Raw genomic sequence first — 26,464 nt, forward strand, 5'->3', positions numbered from 1 at the left:
ACCGTCTATAAAGGTATTAGGATAAAGGTGAACACTAGAATAGCATATAAATCATTCTAAATATGAAAAGAACAAAAACATCAAAGGTCAAAGATAAGAGTAAATATAACATAAAACAATATGACAAAGCTAGGAATAAAAATACCACTCATGGCAATATACATAAACTCACCTACTAAAACAAAATATTTTCTGACTGGATCACCAAGAAAAACCTAACACTATACCTCAGAACTACAGAATATGCATTCTTTTCAAGTTCATGTGACAGACACCAAGAAAGATCATATGTAGAGCCCAGGTCAGACTTAAACAGACTCAATAATACAAAGTAGGTCCTCTGACCACAACACAATTAAACTAAAAATCAATAACTACAGAAAACCTAACATATTTGTAAATTAAGTAACACACTTCTAAATACTTAGGTCAAAGAAGGAATCATTTGCGCCATCCCCACTGTTATGCCGTTCACTAATTTCGACATAAATTCTACCTTGTCAGATACCAAGATTAGAATCTCAGTTTTCTTTTTGTTTGCAGGCAAACCCTTGCTGTGATGGTTCTTACCAGAAGACAATAAAGCAATGTGTATAGAATCTTGAGGAGAAGAGATTTGGCAAGAATTGTAAGGTTATTATTTATGTTTGAAGGTAACTGATATTCTTTCATATGGAAGTATTTTAAAAAAAACCCTCAAGCCTGGGTGGCTCAGTCAGTTAAGCACCCGACTCTTGGTTTCGGTTCAGGTCATGATCTCAGGGCCCTGAGACTGAGTCCCGCATCAGGCTCTGGGTTTAGCATGGGGTCTGCTTGTCCCTCTCCCTCTGCTCCTCCCCCCACACTCTCTCCCTCTTTCTCTCTCTCAAATAAATAAAATCTTAAAAAAAAAAAAAAACCCTCATCATTTATGGACCTCTACTGAAAACTGCTTTAAAATATGAAGCAACCAACTGAAAGATTAATTAAAATTAGGAACTGAAGAATGGCAAAGCTTTTTAATAAAAGGAGTATTGGTAACATTAAAGATAATTAAACATACAGATCAACGTACATAATTTCTCATATGTGATTACAAAGTTGAATACAGAAGAAAAAACTTTTTGAAAAGAAGAGTTATAAGATTTATAAGATTATGTTTAGAAAGCTGGGTCTATGATCCCAGATTAAATTAACAAGCACTTGAAAGTGGAAAATAAGCAGGAAAATAGTGATCAAGAAAGTAAAGGCACAATAAAATTTTCTTTGAGTATTTCTTCCTCCAGCCAAGATGGAGTAGCATACAGGGTGGATTTAACCTCCTACCTAAAACAACCTGAAGAAAAACAGAATATATGAAACAACACTTGTCAAAACAGGGAATATCAAGCAAAGGACAGTGATCCCTGGGTGTAGGAAACAGAGGAGGTGAATCTTATCATTAACTTAGCTTGAAGTCACCTTGAGAGAGTTTCCAGGCCCTGGTGCAGAGAAGGGACACTGAGGCATAGCCCAGTGGACTCCCTGAGTTGAGGAGGCAGAGCTGAGGATCCAGACAGACCAAGGGACCTAAGGTTCATAGGACAGAGTACCAGAGTAGAGAAAGCTGCACAGAAAGAGATTCTCAGAGCTGAGCACTGATCAGATATATGTGAGGGAACTACCTCAAACTGGGGAAAGAACCACCTGAAAAGATGAAAAGGAACAGTGCCCAGCATTCACACAGAGTTGGAACCAGCACATGCTTTCTCCAGCCAGATTCACAGGGTACTGGGTTGATTACTGGGAGGTTCTGACTCAGGAGTGGAGAAAACTTAGCCCTAGCCTGAGCACAGGTCTCAACCTGCCTAATAAATTACAATGCAATACCCAGAAGAATCAAACTATTTCTAAGTCACTACATCTCAGAACAAAGCAAGAAGATTTATAACAATACATAAATATCTAGCACCTAACAAGATAAAATGCACAATGTCTGGCATCAAATCAAAGATTAAAAGTCATGAAAACGTGACCCATAGTGAAGAGAATAATTATTCAGTCACAACCAACCCAGAACTGACATGGATGTTGGAATTAGCAGGAGTCATTAAAAGTTATTTTAGGGGCGCCTGGGTGGCTCAGCATGTTCAGCGTCTGCCTTCGGCTCAGGACACGATCCTGGGGTCCTAGGATCGAGCCCCACGTCAGGTTCACTACTCAGTGGGGAGCCTGCTTCTCCCTCTCCCTCCCTCTGCCCCTCCCCCCTGCTCATGCTCTCAGTCTCTCACGCACACGTGCTCTCTCTCTCTCAAATGAATAAAAAAATCTTTAACAACAATAAAAAAGTTATTTTAACTGTATTCTGTATGTTCATAAAGTTACCTAGAGACATGGAGGATATAAAAAAAGACCCGAATGAACCTCTAGAAGTGAAAACCTACAAAGGATGAGATGAAAAATATACTGAAGAGAATTAATGGAAGATTAGGCATTGAGAAAAAAAATAATAAGACTGCAGGCACAGCAATAGAATCTATCCAAAATGAAATACAGAGGAAAAAGTAATGTTAAAAAAAAAAAAATGAAAAGAGCATCAGCAAGCTGAGGGCAACTTTAAGTGTCCAGATAAAAAGACTGGATATCTCCATTCTTCCCAAATTAACTTTCAGGTTTAATCTCATTCAACCTAATTTATAAAAAGCTTTTTTTTTTTAGGGGTGCCTGGGTGGCTCAGTCTGTTAAGCGTCTGCCTTCGGCTCAGGTCATGATCCCGGGGTCCTGGGATTGAGCCCCGCATCGGGCTCCCTGCTCAGCAGAGAGCCTGCTTCTCCCTCTCCCTCTGCTACCTCCCCTGCTTCCCCTCCTCTCTCTCTCTTTAGGAAAAAAAAAAAAAGAGCTTTTTTTTTTTTTTAATTTAACAAAATAATTCTAGAGCCCAGAAAATAATTTAAAAAGTGGGACTAGTCAAGAAAATTTTGCAAAGAAAATAGAATGGAGACGTGGGTAATTATTTCTACCAGGTATTTAAACACACTCTAAAATGTATATTTACAACAGATTACACATTACAACAGTGAAGTGTTAACATGACAGCGAAGTCGTGGACTAAACCAGATGGCACCAAGACAGAAGACAGCAGTAATAAGAACTTAAAACATAATTAAAGTGGTCCTACAAGTCAGTGTAAACAGAAACTTTATTCAATAATAATAACAATGTAAATATTATTCAATAATAATTATTCAATAATCAGCGTGGGTGGTCTTGGTAATACTTGGAATAAAGTATTATCTTAGTTCAGAGGTTCTTAACCTTTGGCTCATTGACCATTGTGTTTCACTGGCCTTGGTATCCCTGAAAGTGGGGTTAAAAGTGACTTATTTTCCCTTCAGTTTTCCTCCTGAAATTTAACCCATAGCAGGGGGATATTTTAAGTTTTTGTTGCTGTTGTTGTTGTTGGCTTTTATTTATTTATTTATTTGAGAGAGAGAGTGCAAGCACAAGGGGAAGGAGGAGAGGGAGAAGGAGAAGCAGGCTCCCCGTGGAGCAGGGAGCCCGACACGGGGCTCGGCTCGATCCCAGGACCCCGGGATCATGACCTGACCTGAGGGCAGACGCTTAACTAAGTTACCCAGGTGCCCCAAGTTTTAAGTTATTAACTTTTTAAGATATTTTACATCATCAGATAATATTTGATTGTCACTATTATCATGTTATAACATCAAGAAGAGTTTCCCATTAATGAGAAATAAAAATGATACCTGCCATTATGATTAGGGTTCTGCTTTTGTTTTATTTAAGTGTAATAAAATATAAAATAGTTAAAAAAAAAAAAGAAGCAGGAGATATTGTGAGACATTGATCCTTTGAAATGTCTTAAAACAACCTACAGGCTGCTTACCAAGTTGAAAAGCAGAAAAACCATACAGAACTGGAAAGAACTTAGAGAAGCTGTGTCCCCACAAATGATAACATGCACTGTGGTTTGGAACAGAAGAGAAACTGAAGCGGTTGAAGGAGCTCCTGTTGCAAATAATGTCACTCTCTCCAGAACTGCTAATTCTTCTAAAATTTTAATATCTGGAAGCAGGTCTAAGAGGAACTGATAACTATGCAACTAGCAGAAACCTCTGATGCTCACAGTACAGCCAAGCCTATTACTGGGATTCCTATTTCATGAGACCCTTCTGAAATTTTCAAAAATTAGCATTATCTTGAGACTGGCATTCCAAGTAAATAACTGACTAGAAGAAAGTTCCAGAATCCTGGGCACAGATCAAGTGTCTCTGACATTTGGCTGTCCATTTGTTTTTGCTGTTTTGGAAAAAGAAGCTCCAGATGTCAGTGTGACTGGATGCTTTCTCTATCAGCAGTGATGGGTGCCAAATGTTGCACCACTCATAACGAATAACAGCCTGCCTAATGCTGTGAGAAGCATCAACTTCAAGGCCAGAGGGGCTGAGTCATTTTTCAGGGTCTTTCATCAAGAAATAGGGGCAGAAGGAGAGTAGTTCTCCATTTACTAAACAGAAATGTGCTGGAGTTCCAGAGCAAAGTCTTGAAATTAAAACTTTGGGCAGAAATTTTACTTTTTTTTCAATCAGAAAAGGAAAGCCCTCTCTCTTGTAGTTTAGCATACTTGGACAATATTTTTGGCTGTATCTCTTGCTAAAGCCCTGCAGTCAATATTCTTTTTTTTTTTTTTTAAGATTTTATTTATTTATTTATTTGACAGAGAGAGACAGCGACAGAGGGAACACAAGCAGGGCGGGTGGGAGAGGGAGAAGCAGGCTTCCCACTGAGCAGGGAGCCCGATGCAGGGCTCGATCCCAGGACCCTGGGATCATGACCTGAGCCGAAGGCAGACGCTTAACGCCTGAGCCACCCAGGCGTCCCCTGCAGTCAATATTATGTAGGCTGATCGAGAATGGAAAGCTCCTGTTCTATAAGAGATGGGTCACCAGGAGTTCAATATCCTTCTAACACTGAAGAGAGACTTTTCCCCAATCTGGAGTTAAGGGTGCCCAAACTTTTTCCAGTTTCTTTGCAAGCAGAAGCAAACATGTGCCAAACTTTTAAAGGTTACTCATAATCAATATAATCTTAAGATTAAAATATGGATATATCATCCAAAATTTGGTGATGTGGACAAACATCAAAGACTTAGACTTTGCGAAAGGTAACAGCCTCAGGGAGTTGGGGACAGAGGAAATAATTCCAACAGAACTCAACTGTTTCTCAACTTAAGCCTACCCTCGTTTGGCAAAGTGTACTACAAAGTTTTGACTCCATTTGCTATGATGTGCTTTTGCAAGCCAGGATTTTACACTTTTGCCACCAAAACAAAAACAAAACAAAAATCAAAACTGATTGGATGTCAAGTATGACTCATATGTTGTCATATAAAAACCACTCAAAACTTTCTCCTATTTCTTTTTTTTTTTTTAAAGATTTTATTTATTTATTTGACAGAGAGAGAGAGAGCGAGAGCAGGAACACAAACAGGGGCAGTCGGAGAGGGAGAAGCAGGCTTCCTGCCGAGCAGGGAGCCCGATGTGGGACTCGATCCCAGGACCCTGCGATTATGACCTGAGCCGAAGGCAGACGCTTAACGACTGAGCCACCCAGGCGCCCCAACTTTCTGCTATTTCTTTAAGTCAAACCGCAACAGCTTTCACAGTGAAATTAGTGATTAGCTGAATTAAAGTTCAAGCTTTGCTTTGCTTGGAAATTCTTGTTCTATTTCCTTCTTATCATAAAGTAGGTATTAATTTTTGCTGTAAAAATTAATGAGAGAGGGGTGCTTGGCTGGCTCAGTCTGAAGAGCATGCAACTCTTGATCCTGGAGTCATGAGTTCGAGCCTCACAATGGGTGTAGAGATTACTAAAAAAAAATTACATAAACTTAAAAAAAATAAAGTAACAGATTTTCTTTAAAAAAAATTTATGAGACAGGGGTGCCTGGGTGGCCCAGATGGTTGAGCGTCTGCCTCCGGCTCAGGTCATGATCTCTAGGTCCGGGATTGAGTCCCACATTGGGCTCCCGGCTCAGCGGGGAGTCTGCTTCTCCCTCTCCCTCTGCCTCTCCCCCTGCTCATGCTCTCTCTCTGTATCTCTCTGTCTCATATGAATAAATAAAAAAAAAAAACCTTAAAAAAAATGTATGAGGCAGGTTTATAAAGAATGGTTTTCATATTTTTCTATGTGTAACCACATAGAAATAATGTATAATCAGTGTTCAATATCACAAAAATTAATTCTTTCCAAACTTTTGTGCATATGTTTAGGTACTTTCCTTCTGTAAATTCACAGCTTTTAGAGTCTCAAAGAGGTCTAAGAATCAAAAACCTGGAGAAAACTCACTCCTCTGATTTAGATATTGACCTCACATAACACACATAATCATCGCTTAACAGTTCAAGAATTATATGGAAGAAAATCAAAACACCACACTTAGAAGAAAATATTTAGCGCATTTCAGGCTGAGAAAAAGCCTTCTGACCACAAAGGCAAAAGAGAAACTGATTTCAGCAAGAAAACACAAACTTCAGTAAATAAACGTAAAAAGTCATGAACATTTTCAAAAGAGAAAATACAAATGGAATGGAAAACATTTAAAAATTAATTTCTTTAATAATAAAAAAAATCTGAGTTAAAATGAGATGATTTTGCCTATGATATCAACAAAGAGGTTTTTAAAAGCTATATAAGGAAAATTTGTGGAGGAGATGAGAATTCTCATATACCAGTGGAATAAGAGTATATTGCTACTTTTTTGGAACACAATGTTATAATGTCTGTCAAATGCTTTCAAAATGGTCATCTCTAAATTCTGTATATCTCGTACACGTGGAATCTAAAAAACAGAGAGGAGGGGGAGCTGAACTCTTAGAAACAGAGAGTAGAATGGTGGTTGCCAGGGCCTGGAGGGTAGGGGAAATGGGGAGATGTTGGTCAAAGGGTACAAACTTCCAGCTATGAGTAAGTTCTGGGGATCTACCGTATAGCATGCTGACTGTAGTTAACAATACTGTATTATATACTTGAAAGTTATTAAGAGAGTAGATCTTAAATGTTCTCCCCACACACATAAAAATAATAACTATGAGAGGTGATAAATGTGCTAACTAACCTTACTGTAGGGATCACTTCCCAGTATATATGTGTATCAAATGTTTATGATGTACACCTTAAGTTTACAAAATGCTTTATGTCATTTATATCTCAATAAGGCTAGAAAAATGAAATTAAACTATACCATTTTCCCTCACATTATGAATTCACCAGTCATAAGTCAGTCAGAGGAGAGAAAGGTGTGAGACGATGTCTACCTGGACTACAGAACACAAACTACCCAACATGTCCCTTGAATATACATCTCTGGTTGCTACTTGTTGCCTCACCATTGAATGATGAAATATCTAGATATTTTAACAAAATCAAACTCAGATTTAACTTGATACCTATTTTCTTCACTCTCCAAAATTAGGCAAACTTTTTCAAGGTCTGTGTTCCACAGCAACACACACAAAAAAACTAAAAATGTATGCAATAAAACTGAGTGACATTCAAAAAAATAAATCAATACGTAGAAGTCATTCTCTAGTTTAATAATTTAATTTTCAATAGTTTCTACCTAATGGGAAAAATCCAAAATATAGACAGAGATTTTATGAAGAAATTGTTTACCCCACTGTTAATGATAAAAAAGGAAAAATCAATCTATATTAAGGGAATGATTAAGTATATCAAGGCATATGACAGAATATGCAGTCATTGAAATAATGTTTGCAATGAGTTTCTTGAATGACATGATCAAAAGTGATAATGTGTTAAGTGGGGCAAAAAAGAGGTAGTAAAAAAATGCTAAGAAGAAAATTTTAAGGAAATATGACACATTTATGGTAGCTGTTTCCAGGTAACATTTGGGTGATTATTTTTATTGCCTGAACTTTGCAAATTATCTACAATGAGTATATATTACTGACACTCAGGGAAGTTAAATAAAAATAGAGTAACCACAGAACACAGATCACAAGTAGGGGCAGAAATATTATAAAGAAAAAGAAAAATTCATCTTGTATGAATGAGCAAATAATGAGTATAAATTTTCAAAACAACTAATGAGAGAAAACCTTTTGTTGTTTACTTCTTGGCTTAGCTGTTTGATGACGTGGATATGGTTGAGTTCTCTTTAAATGGCAAATCATAAACTGGTCATTCAATCCAAACTGAAAAACCAATTTCTCAGGTAAGAATAGGAGACAGTTTGGGGCTGGTTAGGATTTTTCCCCCAAACAGTATGATTTATAAGAAGGACTGAAATAATAGTTGGAAAATAGGAAAAGGTAAAGGAAGAGCTTCCTGATGTTTTAAATTTTGCTTTTTGAGAAAAGATCTTTTAAATTTGATAAATTCTCTAAAGAAAACTTGGGAACTTGGAGTTGCAAAATAATTGAAAGAAAAAGGATACAAAGCTAATCAAATCAGGAGATGAAGACCTTCCCTGTCTCACCTCCCGGATGAGATTCATTACAAAGGAACCAATAGACTCCATGCTTGTCAGAGGCTGAATAGCCCTGCTGAATGCTTCTTTCATCCATTTCTAAGCTCAAAGGAGATTTTAAGCTTTAGCATTAAAACTTTAATAGCTGTCAAACTTCCTCTGCATAAAGCAATCTTATGTCAAACACTACTATTTATTTTTATTTTTATTTTTAAGTAGGCTCCCTGGCCAGCGTGGAGCCCAATGCAGGGCTTGAACTCATGACCCTGAGATCAAGACCTGAGCTGAGGTGAAGAGTTGGACACTTAACCGTCTGAGCCACCCAGGCACCCCAAACCCTACTATTTTTAATACTGAATATTGCTTACATAAAAACTGATAATATAGGGCGCCTGGGTGGCTCAGCTGGTTAAGCGACTGCCTTCGGCTCAGGTCATGATCCTGGAGTCCCGGGATTGAGTCCCGCATCCGGCTCCCTGCTCGGCAGGGAGCCTGCTTCTCCCTCTGACCCTCCCCCCTCTCATGTGCTCTCTCTCTCTCTCATTCTCTCTGTCTCAAATAAATAAATAAAATCTTTTAAAAAAATTAAAAAAAAAACTGATAATATAAAGATTAGAGGTAACCAGTATATCTAGCACTTGGGATTGGTTAAATTATGGTAGATACAGACTATGCACTGTGGATTATAAACCTAAATGTACAAAGACCAGGTAGCTAACATAAATGAATGAAGTGGGCCGGGGTTGGGATTTGGGGGCAGTGGAGATGTGATTTGAAGAGGGAATACTTTATCTAAGGAAGACAGCAACTACTTGATTCCTGTCAGTTGGCTTTGTGGAAAGGTGGGCCCCGGTGTTGCCAGAATCTCCTACTTTTAAAAAAATTTTATTTGGAAATAATATCAAATTTAAAGAAAGTTGCAAAAATAAGAAATAGTAAAAGAACACCTATGCCCTTTACCCAGATTATCTTACTGTTAATATTTGACTTGGTATGTATTCTTTCTCTCTGCACACACACACACACACACACACAAACACACACACACATTGTGTGTATGTTTGAAATATAAATTGAAATACATAGACACAATTTTTTCTGAACTATTTGAGGATATGTTAACATGTTATCATGACCCTTTACTCCTACTCCACGGCATATTTCCTAAGAATAGAAACCCTACTATTTTTGAGATGGGGCATCTGGAGTGGGATGATGAAGAGAGCATGAGGAGGTTGTCTCCTCCTGGCCACTAGGGACTAGACAATCAGCCACTTTTTCTCCCTCTGTAACACCAAACCAAGGTTAAATACTATTGCACTAGACAACTGCCATTCTATCAGTAAAAACAAAATCTCCGATATATGTACATTTATTTATCAATTGGATATATGTACTAATCTTCTAAAACATTATGTACCTTATAAAACATATTGTTAAACGAAGATAAAATAAAATTAAATACAAATACAAGTTTATAGTGTTCTTCCTGCGCCCTTGAAGGTGTGTACCTCCCCACCTTGGGTGCCATTCTTCTATACCGTGGTAGCTAAACAGGAAAAGGACTGCCACCATATCCAAAGCTGAGTCTGGGTTCTGCTCCCCAGTGTACCTCTCTTAATGTCTGCCGGCTCTCTCTATCACAATACTCTGTTTTATTGCCTTCATAGTGTTTATTGCTCCTGGAAGTCATCTTGCTTATTTATGTGTTTACTTGTTTATTTCTTCTCCCTGCCCCCTGCCCCCCCAACTCTTCTCTACTAGAATATAAGCTCCATGAAAGCCAGGATCTTCCTGTCTTGTTCATTCCTAATCCTTCCACCCCTAAAAGGGGGTGGTTCATAATGGGTGCTCATTAGATACTCCCTGGCTCACATTCTAGCTCTATCCCCTGCGTGGTCCTCCATTCTCCTAGCAGATGAGAGGACAGGTCCCCTGACCCCCTGCAGGAAGCCCACAATACCCTATCCTACCCCTTTGAGAAGCTTCTTTGCTTAAAAAACACCTGTAGAGGGTGAGCAGCAGAAGACAATCTTCCTCTTCACGTAAAACCCAGGGCCACAATCTCAAATCCAGAACTTAAAAAATACATATAATTACAATATTTCTAAAGACATTTCTATTTTTTTTAAAAAAATAATTAATTGTAAGTCAAATTATCATTTTCACACAAAAGCTATCCTTTTCCCTCAATCCCTTCAGGCTGTTCTTGCAGGTTCTGCCCTGGGAGGATAAAAAGGAAGATGAGCAGGTACCTGATGGTTTTCCACACATCGAAGCCGTCCAGAGGCTTGGTGCCATTTGTGCTTCCCTGGGCCAGCTTCACGAGTGTCGGCAGCCAGTCAGAAATGTGGATGAGCTCCCGGTTCTTCAAACCCTTCTGTTTCAGCAAGGGGCTTGCCACAAAGCCCACCCCTCGAATGCCTCCTTCCCACAGGCTCCATTTTCTTCCTCGAAGGGGCCAGTTATTGCCCCCTGCCAGAGTCTGTCCTCCATTATCTGAAACACAATTAGGTCTTTGCATGAGGACAACGCTAGACACATTTAAGAACACACGACTTCTGTGTTGCTTTTAAATGGGGCTTAAGAACTAAAAAAGATGCCCCCTCCTTACTGCCTTCAGTACCAACCTCCCCTCTCCCGCCCAACACTCCCTCCATTACACAGACATAATCAGAGTGTAGCGTGGCACCAATCTGACACGAGACCTTCAAATCCCCTTGGATAGGGTCGCTGAAAAACAAGCAAGTCCCCGGAGGATATCTGCTTGGGATAGAGCCCTGTATAAATGATCAACGACTAGATTGCAAATGCATGTGTGCAATTTTGTGTGACATAGGAGAAAGAATCCAGGTACACTGAGCCCTTTCCCATCCACAAAAAGAACCCTCAAGTGACATTCCACTCAGTGAGTTAAAGCTCCTGATAAGTTGGGGACCTTTTTATTTTACTCACCTGGAAAAACTTTCTAACATTTACACTGGTAACTAAATTAAACTTCTACTCCCTGGTGATGTGAACTCTTTCTTAGGTGTGAAAGTTGAAGATATCTCCAGTGGGCTAAATGTCTCTTGTAAACACACCAGTCGAGTGGAAAAAGTAATTGCAAGAAAAATTCCTCCCTTCTTGACAGAATGGCAAGACAAAGCTTCAACTGATGCACTGTGCCAGGGAAGAGAAAGTTTCTCTTCCAAGACAACTGAAGTTGAAGCCAGAGGTGAAGTTACAAGAGTGACTGAAATTAAGTATCTTACCAGCTGGGTGGAACTCAGTTAGAAATTAAGTTGGACTGTAGGAGGAAAAAAAAAAAAAGTGGTATTTCTTGTACACTGAGGTTGTAGAATCATTGGTATCTCCAAAAGCACCCATACACTCAGGGGACTCCACAGACACTTTTGAAATAACCCTTATTTGCATACATATTACCCCTCAATTAAATCTTTTTTTCAAACTACTGTTATCCAAATGAACCACAGGAGGGCAGTAGGACAGACCTACTAGAGTCTGTAGAATGTTGTACGTAAAAATCCAACGCAGAAATCAAGACCAAAGCCACAGGAAACACACGGAAAGAAAAAGAACTGGTATTTGTTAAGCACCTACTATGCACCAGGCACCACTTTAAGTTTACAGTATCTCTCCCAGAATCTGAAGTCTGAGAGACCTGGAATTGAAGCCTGATGCCAACCGCGCACTAGCCATGTGACCCAGGGCAACACGATACCTCAGTTTCTTTATGTTCAATGTGGAGAGAAGAATTCCTAGCTCAGGCATTATGATGAAAATGAAATGACACTGTTTATGATCATTTCTTGGCTGGGTACCTGGCATAACCTCAGTGCTCAGTAAACGGTAGCTAATATTTATAACTCAGTCTAGTATCATAACCGTTTCGTTTTTAGGAAAAAAAGAAGAAGAAGAAGAAGTTTGAAAAGTCCAAATAGCTAATAAGGGGCAAAGCTAGGATGCGAACAAGGTCTGCGCGACTCCCCAGGTGCCTTCTGTCCCCAGAGTGCCATGTTCCTGATGTCCCCGGTATGCAGTGGGTTTTATACCTACAGGCCACATAACGGTTCCCTGCCCTATGAAAACCATAAGCACAGACTCAGCAAAGTGTATACTCTTCCTTTTGATATAGCAGAAGGTGACGATATTTCCCTTTAGAGGAACCTTTGTTGCTGGCGGATAAGAAATTCAAGGCTCTACTGCCAAGGAGGCTTCTGTTCAAATCCTTAGCACACGAGGTGCCTGGTTCTTCTCTGTGCTTCATGAAGGGAGGGAGAAGAGTGGAGCTAGGTGACATGAAGGTGACAATTCTTCAACACATGGGTTGGGGATGATGTGTCTCATCATTTGCCATCACAGACTTACAAGAACCTTTCCTTAAACCCTACATCTCTTCTTGACCAAAAGTCAAGGACCAAACAGTCACCCAAGTCAGCTTATTAAATACACTTCCTACTTTACAAGAACAAACCTGTATATTCAAAACAAGAGGCCACCATCCTTTTGACAGAGGGGATTCCTCCATACTCTGTATACTTCAGAGTATCAGTCACCCGTAGCCAACATTTCAAACCTTAAAAGGAGGTGCTGTTCAGGGCGCCTGGGTGGCTCAGATGGTTAAGCGACTGCCTTCGGCTCAGGTCATGATCTCAGGGTCCTGGGATCGAGTCCCACATCAGGCTCCCTGCTCCTTGGGAGCCTGCTTCTCGCTCTGCCTCTCTCTCTCTCTCATGAATAAATAAATAAAATCTTTAAAAAAAAAAAAAAGGAGGTGCTGTTCATATTACACAAGAGTACACTGGAAAGAGAAGTTTTTACTCTGCCTGTAAGGTCAAGAATGGCTAAGTCAGCAGCACTGTTATTTTGCTCTATTATCTAGACTGCTATAAACAATACTGGCTCAGGGCTTGTAGAAGATGCCTGTTGTCTCCATTTTAACTAGATGCACTCCTTTGAGATAGTCCATAATGTCTCTCCGTTCCACGTACTTGCTAGCGCTCAGTACAAAAATACTAGACGGTGGTGGAGGAAGTGCGTGTGGAGAGGAGGAGGAGGAGGGTGGCTGGGTCTGCTATCTGACTCTGGGAGCAGCCCTTCGGGTATGACTCAAAAAGGAAAATACGCTGTGCCGGAAGGAGAACGTGGCCACTGAGGCTACCGTGGGAGCTGGAAGGTGCTTCCACATCTTATGAGGGGAGGGCGCCGATGCGGTGAGCAGGACCGTTTTTTTTTTTTTTTTTTTAAAGATTTTATTTATTTATTCGAGAGAGCGAGAATGAGAGAGAGTACATGAGAGGGGGGAGGGTCAGAGGGAGAAGCAGACCCCCCGCTGAGCAGGGAGCCCGATGCGGGACTCGATCCCGGGACTCCAGGATCATGACCTGAGCCGAAGGCAGCCGCTCAACCGACTGAGCCACCCAGGCGCCCCCTTTTTTTTTTTTAATTTTTTTTTTAAAGATTTTATTTATTTATTTGAGAGAGAGAGAATGAGAGAGAGAGAGCAGGAGAGGGGGGAGGGTCAGAGGGAGAAGCAGACTCCCCGCCGAGCAGGGAGCCCGATGCGGGATTCGATCCCGGGACTCCAGGATCACGACCTGAGCCGAAGGCAGTCGCTTAACCAACTGAGCCACCCAGGCGCCCAGCAGGACCGTTTTTGCCGCTAGTTCACTGGGCTGTGTTTCCCATTAGCAATGGGAAGGGATTCTGTCCTCTGTTATCAGTCACATTTTCCAGAGCACTCTGGAGAGAAAGCACTGTCGACAAGCACACCGCGACTTCTTCTCTCGGACTCCCCTGTCACAGAGCCGAAGCACAACCAGCGGCACGAAGAGGGCAATTCGGCTTTGCCAGGGGTCTGCATCTCCACAGGTGGCCCCTGCCTGATGGCTGCCACTGAGCAGCAGGGCCGCAGGACCCACAGCTGGGCTCTCCATGCATCAGTTCCAGCACAGCCTCCTGGGTATTTCAAGAGGCTGGACATAAAATTGATCACAGTTGCTGTAAGACTACACAGCAAGCTCATTTGGAATAAGGTTTCCTCTATTGTTCACTTAAACCTGGCAAACGAAAATTTAAAAAGACCATGGAACTATCACATTTCTTTTCACTCGCTCTCCTGATTTTCTTTTGGGCAAAAGTTAACTTTTGTTCTTGCTAAGAATTAATTTTCAAGAGAAAATTTTCCCGTTTCATTTCCTGACTGACTTATTTATGAAAAAACTTCCAAATCAAAATAAGATGACTCCCAACTAGTAAAGGAAGCTCTGAAATTTTTTTTTTTTTTTTTTTTTTAGGGAAATAGTTTTGCAGCAATGTTTCTGGCAGAGGGAAACCTAATTATAAACACTTTGCCGTCTAGAAAAGAAATGTCAAAATAAAACAAATGTCATATACAGATGGTGAATCTCACTTTATCATTCCTTCCTGAACAAAAATAACTGTCAAAAAGTCTTGGAAAAACATTGGTTAGCCAATGATCTAAGCAAATGCATTAAGTGTATGACAATGAAGCCTCATCCTCATCCAGCTGATAGAAGTTCAGATGCAACCATGACAAGAACTTTCATTTTTAGGACTACTCCCAACAGGGTAAGGCTGTGGCTTGGCCGTGGGAGGCTACCCTGAACATCAGTGTGTATTTCTATCTCATTGCTCCCTCAACTGGGCTTACCCGAGACATACTCCTCACTCTGACTCAGGGATCCTGAAAGAAAAAGCAAGAAAAGCTCCAAGGGCCTTGCACCAATGCCCAGACTTGGCTCTGAACAGGGCCAGCAACGTAAGTGTGACAGATAAATAGACAACATGACTTCAAACACCAAGATGCCGCCTTCTCTAAAAAAGAGGACCCGCTTGCTGATGGTTGATTCTTTTAGACTAGTTTCTTTTTTTTTTTTTTTTAATTTTTGACTAAAAGGCAAATTGGAGGGTTAATATGTGTCTTAGAAGTCACCTAGAGGATTTGGTAAATTCAATCTTTTCCTACTAAAAGATCTTGGAGAAAATATCTACCTGGACACTAATTTACAATCTAATGTTCTTCTCTTTCCCTCTTGTTCTACATTCAATTTCTGATTGAATGTGCATTCCCTTCTGCTGAGTCTAACTTTCAAATGGATTTCAAGCCTATCCACCCCCATCTACCCCAGGGCCTCGGGTCTGGCACTCTTCCCACTTGGACACATGGCAACCTACAGATTGCTTCACTTCGCTGTCAGAGGCATCCCTGTGAAGCCCCAAACCAATCAAGTCTTGTTCGTGTTTAAAGATCTCTAATTGCTTTCTAATCAGGAAAAACTTCAGCCCACCTAGAGAATCCATTACATCTGGCCCCAACCTACTTACTGGGCATCAACACCTGTCCTCCTCCATAAAAAGTGCCTTGTGCTGGGCCACCTGGCTGGCTCAGTCAGTACAGAGTGCGACTCTTGATCTCGGGGTTGTGGGTTCGAGCCCCATGTTGGGTGTAGAGATTACTTAAAAATAAAATCTTAAAAAAAGAAAAGTGCTCAGTGCTTCATTCATGTAGAACTAACTTCGCCTTGTCGTTAGGATACGTCATGCCCTTTCATGCTGACTTTGCCTCTGTACCTGTTGGTTCCTCTGCCTAAAATGCTCTCCCTCTTCTTTCCTGCCCGACTTAAATTTTGATTCTCAGGATAAATGTCACATCTTCTGTTAACTTTTCATTTACCGCCCCCCACCACTACCCTGCCTAGATAGTCTCTCTGTATATTGTACTTATTTCTGTATGTTAATTCATTGTTCATGGGTTCGTCTTCCCAGGGAACTCTGCCTCCCAAGGACAAGAACAATGTCTCATTCTTCTTTGCATTTCCAGAACCTAGCACAGGGCCCACCAAAGAGAAGGGCTCAAGAATTGGGGGAGGGAGGGTGTGGGTAAGGAACAATAAACAAATGGAAAAAAGGCCACCAAAAACTGAGAATGAAGGCACTAAAAATTTACTTTGATTATTGGATGGTGTTTTCTGAGCCTTCATCCAGCCACTCTATGACCTTGACTTTTAGGAAACTGTTCCATACACAGGTGCTGCTTATTTAACAGGACGTTGCAGGGTCGGGGGTGGTTCCTGGTCCCCGTGAGGATTTAAGCAAATCAAACACACAATACCAGAATTGTTTGTCCAATCTGGCCCTTGATCAGTCACACTGAAGTCAAAGGGGATTGTTTGGTCCTGGACCGGAAGAGAGTCCTCACTCAGCCCTTTAACAAATCTTTGGGGAATGCTCACCATGTGCCAAGGACCACCCCAGCTTTGGGGAAATGGCAGCCAAGAAGACAGACAAGGCCCTCTCTCTCATGAAGTGAGTAGAAAAAGATATGATCTCTCCATTCACAGTCTTCTTGGAGGAGCTGAAACCAGAATGACGGGACAGGGCAGACCACGACCAGAGAGGGGAGAGCTCAGGCATGGAGAGTAGAGGCTCAAGCGCCTTATTCACTTACACATTGGATAGTGGGGTGTTCTGTATCAAGTCTTCTTAATTCAAGATTAAATTAACTACACCCTTAAGAACACTCTGTTGCCAGACCTTAAGGCAAACTGGAACTGAATGATGACTCGATATAAACCAGAAGGTGTCTAGCTGGTAAATGACCGTCATCATTTGTCTCTATCATCCCTACTGCCACATTTCGAATTTCATTAAAATGGATTCAAAGAATTGGAGTTAAGTGCTGTGAGTTTGGGTAAACGACTCTCTGAGCCTGATTTTCTAATTTGGAAAATGAGGATAACAATGATACCTACCTTAACATAGAGCCTGGCACAAAAGGAGTGCTTAGTAAACATTAGCCATTTTCACTGATGAGAATCACCAGCAGCAGCATCAAGTACGCAGAGCAGAACCATCTCGTCTCCGGGTATTTATTACACATATACTAGATTTAAGTATTACAGCTGCACTCTAAATCACCATGCATTCATTAAGAAAGGATTTTATGCACAGAGCCCTTCTCAATTACATGCTCTTCTCTGTGGGTGATTTCTTGAGATTCGTAAGAACACAGTGAATTTGGGCGCCTGGGTGGCTCAGTTGGTTAAGCGACTGCCTTCGGCTCAGGTCATGATCCTGGAGTCCCGGGATCGAGTCCCGCATCGGGCTCCCTGCTCAGCAGGGAGTCTGCTTCTCCCTCTGACTCTCCCCCCTCTCATGCTCTCTCTATCTCATTGTCTCTCTCAAAAAAAAAAAAAAAAAATCTTTAAAAAAAAAATTAAAAAAAAAAAAGAACACAGTGAATTTGAGGGCTTTTGCTGTCATTTTGGGGACAGAGCCAAGCGACATCTTTCTGTTTCTAGGAGTTTAAATAAAGTATATCAATCATCAAAGAAAGAGGAACAATGATCATAACCTGTGATTAAAATGAAGTGTCAGAAACTGAAGCTTTGGGCGCCTGGGTGGCTCAGTCGGTTAAGCGACTGCCTTCGGCTCAGGTCATGATCCTGGAGTCCCTGGATCGAGTTCCTGCATCGGGCTCCTTGCTCGGCTGGGAGTCTGCTTTGCCCTCCGACCCTATCCCCTCTCATGTGTTCTCTCTCTCTCAAATAAATAAATAAAATCTTAAAAAAAAAAAAAAAAGAAAGAAACTGAAGCTTTATTCAGTTATATTTGTAGGGGTTTCAAATGGTTTGCAGCATTCAGGACAGATGAATGCTCCCACCCCACTCCCAGTCAGACACAGTCAGACTTTACATCTGGATTAAAAAAACCAGCAAAGGGAGCGCTCCTGCTGAGCTAGCATTGGGAGGGTCCTGCTGGGATGCGATTGGCAACCAGACCCCAAATAACGGATGCAGCCACCAAAAGAGCAGAAGATAAAGGGGACGGATGCAGGGAAAAGGTAAAATCAGGAATGAATGAGGATTAAAAGGGAGATTTTACAGGGTTGTAGTAAAATATTTCCTCGTTTTAATGGGGCTAAGGTCATTGCTTATAATGATGAGATACCAGTGGGATTTTATCTCTCCTTTAAAATTTAAGGATGAGAAGACTCAAAAGTCTGTTGAAAGACTGGAGGGACATGAGTGGGGGATGGGCTAGATAGATGATGGGTATTAATTAAGGAGGGCACTTGTGATGAGCACCGGGTGTTACATGTAAGTGATGAATCACCAAATTCTACTCCAGAAACTAATACTGCACTGTATGTTAACTAAAATTTGAATTAAAAACAAAATTAAATAAATAAATAAAAAGTTGAAACAAAAACAAAAACAAAAAAAAGACAGACAGACTGGAAACAATTGGTCTCTAAAAGTTAAAATGGGAAGTGCCTGGCTGGCTCAGTGGATAGAGTATGTGACACTTGGTCTCAGAGTTGTGAGTTTGAGCCCCATGCTGAGTGTAGAGCTTACTTAAATAAATAAATAAATAAATAAATAAATAAATAAATAAATAAATAAATGAATGAATGGAACTGGAAACTGAAAAAACAGAGTACTAAGTTATTACATATCAGTAGACAAACAACTGAACTTTTTCTGTAGTTTAAAGCATAGGTGGTCAGAGGTTTTAGTGATCCTTAAACTTAAATTGTAAGAGAAGTACAGAATGTTGTTGAGTTTCTCTCACTCTGGAGGTGTGGGTTTGATCTCTATATTCCTGATCTCCTATCAAGTAGCCTAGAAACCCCATGTCTAGGGTACTTAGGCCCAGCAAAAATACCACATGTTCTAGAATTTTTTTAAAAGTAAAGCCCTCCTTGTTTTCCCTTCAAGTTGATATCGAAAGAATGCTTGATATATTTAACTAATGAAGTTACGAATTTCAGGGCAAACGAAAGTTAATTGGCACTTTGAGGGAGTGCCATAGTTTACTCACAAATTATTTGGCTCCCTTTTCAGACCAGATGTTTTTGTTTGTTTGTTTTTTTTTTTTACTAGACAGCTGTTTATCCATCAGTAATGCTAATCAAGAAGTAATAGATGAAAACGTATCACAGAAGTACCTCGGAGTCTGGCAAGTTTCAGAACAGCAAGAGTGAAAATACCATCAACAGAGAGAAAAAAGTAGAACTGAAGTTACAAAATTACAAGAGTATTAGGTCCTTGTATGGCAAGAAAGATGGTAATTGAGGTCAATGATTTTTTCGGAGAGAATAAAGGCAGAGAAAGTTAATGTATTCTATTTGGGCAAGCACCAACTACTTTAATTTGTCTTTATGTTTCCAAATATATAATACAAGTTAAATGTTCTGAATTTACCTTTGATGCAGAAGCAACATTTTATTGGATCTCTACTTCCAAGGTAGTTAGATATGCTTTTAGGGTCACCCAGAAAAACCAATAAACCAAGCTGAGTGAACAGGCAATTCTGTTTGCCCAAAGCTCTTTTCTTTTCCTTTTTCTTTTTTTTCTTATGTAGAAACCATAAAGATATTTGATTCTTATTTTCTTACACAAAGCTCTTTTCTGAAGTTTACTAAATGCTAAAGGACCTCACTGAGGTATGAGTGTGTACTTATGGAAGAGAGACAAGTCAGCAGCACAATCCTCTTTGAAGAACAACGTAAGAGTGAAACATTTAATGGCAGAAACAAAAATTCCTCAATGTACCTAGATATTAAAAAGTCTGTTAAGAGAATTTAACAAATAATTCAAATACTGAATACATACTTAATAAAAATACAAGAACACAATTCCTTTGGATTTGCAGATGACACTTACTCCAAAGCCAAAGCCAAACCAACTCTGTGCCGCCCTCAGACTCGGTCCTCCTGACCACGCCAGGCGGCAGAAGCCCTTCTGACAGGGGGTACACAGTGAGAGGGAGGAGAAATCAGGTGACCCTGGACATCCTAAGCAGGTGTTGCGGAAGAAGAGAAAGTGTGGGAAGCACTGAGGTCTGTGTGCCTAATGAGAAGCAAGAGGTTAAATGGAGGCATTTTAGCAGGACACAAAGGGATGTGGGAAGAGAGAGGTCTGAGAAAGACAAATACCATGTGATTTCGCTCACCTGTGCAAGCTAAAAAAATAAATAAACAAAAAGTGGAATCAGACGCATAAATACAGAGAACACACTGATGGTTGTCAGAGGGCAGGGAAGGAGGGATGGGCAGAATGGGTGAAGGGGGGTGGGAGATACAGGCTTCCAGTCAGGGGATGAAGAAGGCGCGGGCATAAAAGGCACAGCACAGGGAACAGTCGGTGGTACCGTAACAATGATGTCTGGGACACATGGAAGCTGAAGTAGTGGTGGGCACAGCCTAACATGGAGGTGGGGGGTGACTGTGCGGTGTACTGGGAACATGGTGCGTAAGCTCGACTCAAATATAAAAATTGGAAGGAAGGAAGGAAGGGGTCCAATATCTGGGAAACTCACTGTCTCCTGAACAGCCACAAACCAGGATAAAAAACAAACAAACATCAAACAAATCAAAATAAATACCCCTGAATAACCACAACAGGCATCACCAAGTCCCTGCAATCAGACCCTAATGTAGGGCCCATTTAGTCTCAGACACAATTCTAATGACATGCATGGTGTTTGGCTCCCTCATTTCATAGCAGACTAGAATCTGCAAATTAGAAAGGTGCAGAGTGCTGGAGATGGTCTCTGCAGAGAGTAAGGGAATAAGAAGAAGGGGACAGCGAGGCTCTGTGCATTTCCCTGTGCCCAGTGTGATGTGGCCGTAACAGACGACAATGACTGTAGGCTCAGAGGCCCTCACAGCACAGTGCGGAAGAGGTTACAGCCGCATTGATGAGTGGTTTTCATTTGCTGTCGAGAAGAGCACAGATGTGGCAAGAGATGGCCTGAGTCTCCGCAGGCAAGGGGGATGCAGAGAAATTGGAACCCTCTAACCCTGCTGGTGGGAATGTAACATGGCTTTACTGATTTGGAAATAGTTTGGCAGTTGCTCAAAAAGTTAAGCATAGAATTACCATGATTAAACATCTATCCTGTACTTTATGTCCTTTGGATGAGAGGTGGGTTGAAGAAAAAAATCCTTCGTTCAGGAAAACTCCCTGGTGTCACAGGAACGTATACAATCTGCTTCATGGAAATAGTCCCAGCCTACTTACTCCATGTATATTTCAGAGCACAAGCAAGGACAGAGCTCAGGACAAGAGACATGATTCTTCCAGACAGGGCCCTTTAAATACCACCCCAATTATCAAAACCCAGAGCTTCCAAGATATGTCAGATTCTTTGTTCTTGTTTTCACCAGTCCATCAAATTGACTTGGCTTCTTTTAAAAAACAGTAGATCTTTGCTGGCAACAAGATGTCTCTTATAGACCTTTCTTTTATACCTCAATTTTTCATCGGGGCCTTTCGCGATCAGCTGACAACCCTACAAAACATCTGCCTGGCATGTGAGACCCAAAATTCTTTTTTGGAAAGCTCTTCGTATGTACCCAAAGAGACTGCTTCGTTGTTTATTCCATTTTTAGTTTCCTGCAACTTTAATGTGGAATCAAGTGGAAAATGACTTCAAAATACATAAGAGATTACATGAATCTTTTCCATACTTGGTGCAGTCATGAAGATACATTAACCCTATCAGATATGAAATGGTATGCTAGTGATTTCTTTTTTATGATTTGCATACAGTAAAAGTCACTTGTTTTGGTATGGAGTTCTACGAATTTTGACAAAGAGAGTCATATAACCAGCGCCACAATTACAGAACAACTCCATCAAACCAGAATCACTCCCTCGTACTGCTCCTTTGTAATCAAACCCTCCACCCCACCCTTAAGCCCTGGCAACCACTGAGGCCTGCTCCATCTTTAAAGTTCTGCCTTTTCCAGAATGCCATATAAAGAGAATTATACTTGGGGTGCCTGGCTGGCTCAGTCAGTCAAGCGTCAGACTCTTGGTTTTGGCTCAGGTCACGATCTCAGGGTCATGGCATCGAGCCCCATGTCAGGCTCTGTGCTAAGCACACAATCCAATGGGGAGTCTGCTTGAGATTCTCTCCCTCCCCCTCTGCCCCTCCTCCCACTTGCACATGCGTGCGTGTGTATATGTGTGTGCATGTATATATGTGTGTGCATGCATGCACTCTCTCTCAATATAAATAAATAAAATCTTTAAAGACTCGTACGCTGTGAAACTTCTTTGAGTCCGGCTTCTCTCGTTCAGCATGCCGCATCTGAGATTCATGCACATCGATGCATGTAGCGGTGGCTCATGCTACTGCTGAGTGGGAGAGCGGTCCGCTGCAGAGGGGGCTGCAGTTTCGCTGAGCTGTTCACCGGCAGAAGGACATCGGAGTTTGTTCCAGCCTTCAGCGGTTATCAAACAGGCTGCTGTAAACACGTGGGTACAGGTTTTTGTATAACCATGTTTTCATTTCTCTAGGTTACACCCCCACCACTGGGATTGCTGCTTTCAAGATATTTTTTCCTTCATCTTTGGTTTCAGCATTTTGATTACAATGTGGGTGTGGTTTTCTTTGGGTTTATCCTGATCAGATTTTACTGAGCTTCTTGAATGTATACACGTACAGCTCGCCAAATCTGTGAAGTTTTCAGGCATTATTCCTTCATTTTTTCCGCCCAACATTTCTCCTCTCCCTAGGACTCTAGTGACATAAATATTAGATCTTTTAATATTGTTCCATAGGTCCCTACAGCTTGGTTCAACGTTTTCTTTTTTCTCTCTTTCAGATTGCATAATGTCTACTGATCTGTCTTAAAGTGCACTGACCCTTTCCTCTACTATTCTGCTACTGGACCCATAGAGGGAATTTTAATTTCAGATATGGTATTTTTCAGTTCTAAAAATTCAGTTTGGTTTCCTTCCTTCCTTCCTTCCTTCCTTCCTTCCTTCCTTCCTTCCTTCCTTCCTTCCTCTCTGTTTCTCTGCTGAGAACTTTACTTTTCCATGTATTTTAAGAGTATTCAACTGTATCTCATAGAGAATGCTTATAAAGGCTACATTAAAATTTTCAACTGACAGTTCCAAAATTTGGGTCATCCCAGCATTGGCATCTGTTGACAGTCTTTTCCCTTGAGTACTGGTCACATTTTTCTGGTTCTTTGTATGGTGAGTAATTCTGGATTGTACCCTGGACATTTTGAGTATCAAGTTGTGAGACTCCGGGTCTTATCTTAGAGTCTCTCAAGGATGTTGATATTTGTTTGTTTTAGCAGACAACCAGCCCAGTTAGATTCAGACTGCAAGTTTTGCCTTTCTGTGAACAGTGGTTATAATGTCAGTTTAGTTTTTAAAGGCTTTGCTATAATGTTTGGGTTTACCCACCCAGTATGCGCCCCACTCAGGAGTTAGTCTGGGACTTGGGGAGTGGTTTATATCGCTCTTGAGTGTTCGAGGCCTTTGCTTTGCTTCTTTGGGATTGTGTGACACATGCACAGCTTAGAGGTGAGCCTGGGACTTACGCCAGTTCGCACACAGAACTGGGGGATCCTCTTCCCCACCCCTATCCTCTCCAAGATTCCCCACACACTTTCTAGCCTCCTGGGGTCCCCTTTTCCTTGTTTCTCTGGCCAGAAAGACAGGTTTCTCTCAGGTTTTAGCCCCTTATTCTGTCACTTCCATACAACTGAGGCTGCCTTTGGGAGCAAACAGCAAAATAAAAGAGAGAGATAAAATAATGAGATTCTCCCACACTCTGGAAAAAAGGGGCTCCTTTTCACTGGTCCTCTGGTCAGAGAGAATTTTCTTTTGGGATTTCAGGTGCCCAAACTCCCACCGCCCACACAAATACAGATCCTCAACTGGGGTTGGCTGTGGGGCAGGGGCAGGGGAGGAAAAAAAAGAAACAAAATAATAATTCCCCTATATTGTCCAGCAAAGGACTCCTTTCCCAGACCGCTGTTTAGAAATAGAGGGTTTCACCTAAAGATTTTGCTGTCAACGCCTGCTGCATTGTTCTAGAATTCCATCAGGCCTTGGGTTAAAGCTGAAAGACAGAGGAGAGAAAACAAACGCCACGAGACTCACCCTTGGTATAAGGGCTTGATAAAGCTTTGACTTCATTCCCATCCACCATTCCCCTGCTATCGTGTACTTTTCAGTTGCCCCGGATAGTTGCTTCTGTATTTTCCAGAGTTTCCAGGTGTAGGCCATGAGGAAGACAGGCTTTAGTTGGCTTACTCCGTCCGGCCCCTCACTGGAATGGTATGCTTAGGATTTTAATGAGAATTGGCCAACAAGACTTGCTCTTTCAAAGACCTTAATTAAGCACCTGTGAAGTACCCATGACTGTTGTCAGCACAGTGGGAAAAGACAACAGAGGTTCAAACACAGTCCCCACTCTCAAGGGACAGATCATCACGGAAAGCCTGGTCCAGGTGAAAAATACAAGACTGTCCACAATGAGGACTAAAAAAAGGACACAGAGAAAAAAGAGGGGGATGAAAATTGGGGAATTAAAGCAGGTGACACTGGAGGCCATTCAATCCCATGCTCGAATTGGGTGGAGAAGAAAAGGCACATTCCACCAGAGGGAAAGGGGGCTTGACAGGGTAATTATTCTTCCAAAGTTGGTTTTGTGCCTTTTTAATGACATTGAGTTTATGTGCCCCAAAGGAAACTAAGGGGCGGCTTCTAAGGACATTTTATGACTCCTGAGCATGTTCTTTCCTCCCCTTCCCTCAGTTGGTAGAAAGGGTTTCCAGGACTTCCCGCGTGAGGACTGGAAGCCCAGTCATGCTGGAGTGAGTCATGGGATCTTTCCTGGGGAGTCTTGAATTACCAACAGACAAAATGTTCAGTAATTGTCGTAACTCAGCCAGTTGCTGGCATTGTTCATGGGCTTCAGCTGAGTTGAAACATCCGGAAGTTTACTTTTCATATTTTATTTGGGGTTATTCCTACAATCACAAAGGCAGTATCTTCATTCTAGGACAGTATCTATTATACTGGAAAAGGTTGTTTGTGAAGCATTCAGAGAGGCTTTGCCCGGGAGCCCCTGTGAGCAGACCCCCCCAGAGGCAGGGGGGGCTGTGGCCGACGGCAGCTGACAGGTGGCCCGCATGAGCACGGGTGGCCAAGTCCACTGTGAATTTTCACTTGCAGCTGTGTGGAAAATATCTATGCTGGTGACTCCACAGTCTTTGGATTTCTAGCTTTAAGTTACAGCAGAGAGGTGAACGTTTTCAAGGGCTGAGCATAGAGGGAGGCCGGTAAACCTTAGCTGGTTTTGAGCCCGTCAGCTACCACGCACTGCTGTACAGAAGGACAATTTAAAGGAGAAAAGGGATTCCTGTCACAATCCGGGCATGGAGCGGAGAGCCTGGACAGCTCTCAGGGCAACCAGGCTGCGGTTAAAAGAGATATCGCGTCTATTTCCAATCACGGAAATTCAGCTTCCTTCTCGTGTGACTCCACGCCAAGGCCCTGATTTTCTTTTCTGGAAGGAGGTATGCGTGGATCCAGAGTTACTGCTTGGCCAGCCCCCCGTGGTCACATGTCAGTGGCAGGACCGGTGACTGTATTGCATTTGTGCCTTTTCACAGTCTAGTCTGGGAACTCGACCTTCTGTAAAAGACCTTGCTTGGGTCCCCCGCTCCCCATCCCCCCGCTTCCCCCCTCCTCCCGGCAGGCTGCGGGGACTGTCTTTTGTCGCTTATCTAACGCAAAATAAACAGAGCAATCTGGAGCTAATTTGGGCAGTTTCCCATATCAGGATACAGCTGGGAAAGATTTTAAGAAAAAGGCCCAACAGGAACAATAGTGCTGTGAAGTCGGGCAGCCGGCGGGGAGCACGGGAAGGCCGCTGCAGACAGCCTGGCAGACAGCTGTCAGCCACTCCAATAACAATCCCCAGAGCCAATGAAAACGGGCAGGGGCCGTGCGGGCAGCCCGGCAGAACATCAACAATGCAAACAGGGGATTTGAGGGTGTTCCGAGTAAATGGCTCGAGTGTCAGGGCCACCAGTCTCCGGGGAGCCCTTCTGCACTGCTCCCATGCGGCAACGCCTGGACAGGAATCGCAGATGAGGGGACAACACTTCATTTCTCCACGACACAGGCCAAGATTTTTTTTTTTTTTTTT

The 26,464-nt window shown here is 41.8% G+C and overlaps 1 protein-coding gene across 2 annotated transcripts in view; it reads right to left on the reverse strand.

Annotated features, from left to right (window-relative positions):
* ARSB (arylsulfatase B) overlaps positions 1-26,464 on the reverse strand; it is a 166,652-nt gene that overhangs the window by 78,456 nt on the left and 61,732 nt on the right. For both annotated transcript variants that reach the window (XM_045897092.3, XM_064596286.1), the window contains exon 5: positions 10,723-10,966. In XM_045897092.3, coding sequence (XP_045753048.1) covers positions 10,723-10,966 — 244 coding nt within the window. The remainder of the gene's footprint in view (positions 1-10,722; positions 10,967-26,464) is intronic.

The sequence above is a fragment of the Mirounga angustirostris genome, unplaced genomic scaffold (genome assembly GCF_029215605.1).
Source record: "Mirounga angustirostris isolate CCGP_5_RB_7025 unplaced genomic scaffold, mMirAng1.0.hap1 SCAF_7, whole genome shotgun sequence".
Lineage (NCBI taxonomy): Eukaryota > Metazoa > Chordata > Mammalia > Carnivora > Phocidae > Mirounga > Mirounga angustirostris.